At 48.5% G+C, this 1,930-nt stretch overlaps 1 protein-coding gene across 1 annotated transcript in view; it reads left to right on the top strand.

The window, feature by feature from the left end:
* LOC107294783 (ubiquitin-associated protein 2-like) overlaps positions 1-1,930 on the top strand; it is a gene marked incomplete at its 3' end in the record, with an annotated part of 49,816 nt that overhangs the window by 44,649 nt on the left and 3,237 nt on the right. The window contains exon 9 of the mRNA XM_015824044.1: positions 359-548. Within this exon, the coding sequence (XP_015679530.1) occupies positions 359-548 (190 nt within the window). The remainder of the gene's footprint in view (positions 1-358; positions 549-1,930) is intronic.

The following is a 1,930-nucleotide window of genomic DNA, read 5'->3' as shown; positions in this document are numbered from 1 at the left end:
AGAGAGAGAGAGAGAGAGAGAGAGAGAGAGAGAGAGAGAGAGAGAAGGGAAGCGCAAGTGCCTCTCTCTGTCTCTGTCTCTTTCTGCAAATGGCAGAAGCGGCTGGCAGCCGCAGGAGAAGGCTCAAAGAGCCACATGCGGCTCCGGAGCCTCAGGTTGCCGACCTGTGACCTAGGGAGCTCTTGTGCCTGGGGGTGGGCTTGAACCCAGATTCTTCAGTCCTAGTCCAGTGTTTTCACCATTAATCACTTGGTCTCGCCCTGGGTGTACCCAGGAGTCTTTGGCTGCTTTAATTTCTTCCGGCCTCTCCTTTAGGATTCTCCCATCCTCTAATTTTCTTCCTTTTTTTTATACCTAGCATTGACCTGGTGACGCTGCTCCAGAATCCTGGTGGCCCGAATCAAGACCTGGAGGCCACCTCCTTTGATGCTTCTCAGCAGCAGAACTTTGGCCAGGCGCTCATCTTCACCAATTCCCAGCACAATCCTCAAATGGCCTTGGGAACAAGCAATCCAAGCACTGTGAACACTTACTCTGCACAAAGCCTGGTAACGCCCGTCTTTCGGGTTATTCAGAATGCACAGCCCAAGATCTGAAAAAACAAAACAAAATTGGACGGCTTTGAACTGCGATGGGGTTGGGGAACTCTAGTTGCTTTTGGGAAAGGATAATTGTGGAGTCCTTGGTGCTCTCTGAGGCTCTTGGTGCGCTCCGAGCTGGGTGGTTCTCTTGCAGACGTTGCATTACCAAATGAGGTAACGTCCTCAGTGTGCTTTGGGTGCTGTGTAGTTGATAATAAAACGTCTGCAAGGAAACCATTAAGCTCAGAGAGCACTAAGCGCCCCACGGTCCTCCTCGTCCACTCTGCAAACCCCCTCCCTCTTAGCACTGATGATGTTTCCTAGTTCAGGGGACTAGGGAACATCATACCCCAACTTTTTGGTTCCAGGAACTGGCTGCTTCAGTGGTTTCAGCAGCAAGGGGGGGGGGGATGGTTTTGCAGGCACAACCTACAGTAGGGGAAAACATTATTGGATCCCCTGCTGACTTTGTACGTTTGCTCGCTGACAAAGAAACGATCAGTCTATAATTTTAATGGTAGGTTTATTTTAACAGTGAGAGATAGAATAACAACAAAAAACCCCAGAAAAACGCATTTCAAAAAAGTTATAAATTGATTTGCATTTTAATGAGTGAAATAAGTATTTGACCCCTTCGCAAAACATGACTTAGTACTTGGTGGCAAAACTCTTGTTGGCAATCACAGAGGTCAGACGTTTCTTGTAGTTGGTCACCAGGTTTGCACAGATCTCAGGAGGGATTTTGTCCCACTCCTCTTTGCAGATCCTCTCCAAGTCATTAAGGTTTCGAGACTCACGTTTGGCAGCTGGAACCTTCACCTCCCTCACAGATTTTCTATGGGATTAAGGTCTGGAGACTGGCTAGGCCACTCCAGGACCTTAACGTGCTTCTTCTTGAACCACTTCTTTGTTGCCTTGGTTGTGTGTTTTGGGTCATTGTCATGCTGGAATACCCATCCACGACCCATTTTCAATGCCCTGGATGAGGGAAGGAGGTTCTCACTCACGATTTGACGGTACATGGCCCCGTCCATCATCCCTTTGATGCGGTGTAGTTGTCCTGTCCCCTTAGCAGAAAAACACCCCCAAATATAATGTTTCCACCTCCATGTTTGACGGTGGGGTCCTCCTCCTCCTCCTCCTCTTCCTTTCCAGAAACGCCACTCCCTTCTAGCAGTGATGATGTTACCTAGTTGGGTCGTGAAATGTCTGCAAGAAAACGACCAAGCACAGAGAATACTAAGGACTCCATAGTCGTCGTCGTCGTCGTCGTCCTCCTCCTCCTCCTCCTCCTTGAAATCACATCCCCTTCTAACAATGATGATGTTACCTAGTTGGGTCATGAAATA

Source organism: Protobothrops mucrosquamatus, unplaced genomic scaffold, assembly GCF_001527695.2.
Source record: "Protobothrops mucrosquamatus isolate PMUCROS unplaced genomic scaffold, P.Mucros_1.0 scaffold2095, whole genome shotgun sequence".
NCBI lineage: Eukaryota > Metazoa > Chordata > Lepidosauria > Squamata > Viperidae > Protobothrops > Protobothrops mucrosquamatus.
Note: the sequence above shows the minus strand (reverse complement) of the source record. Positions and strands in the feature narration are given on the sequence as shown.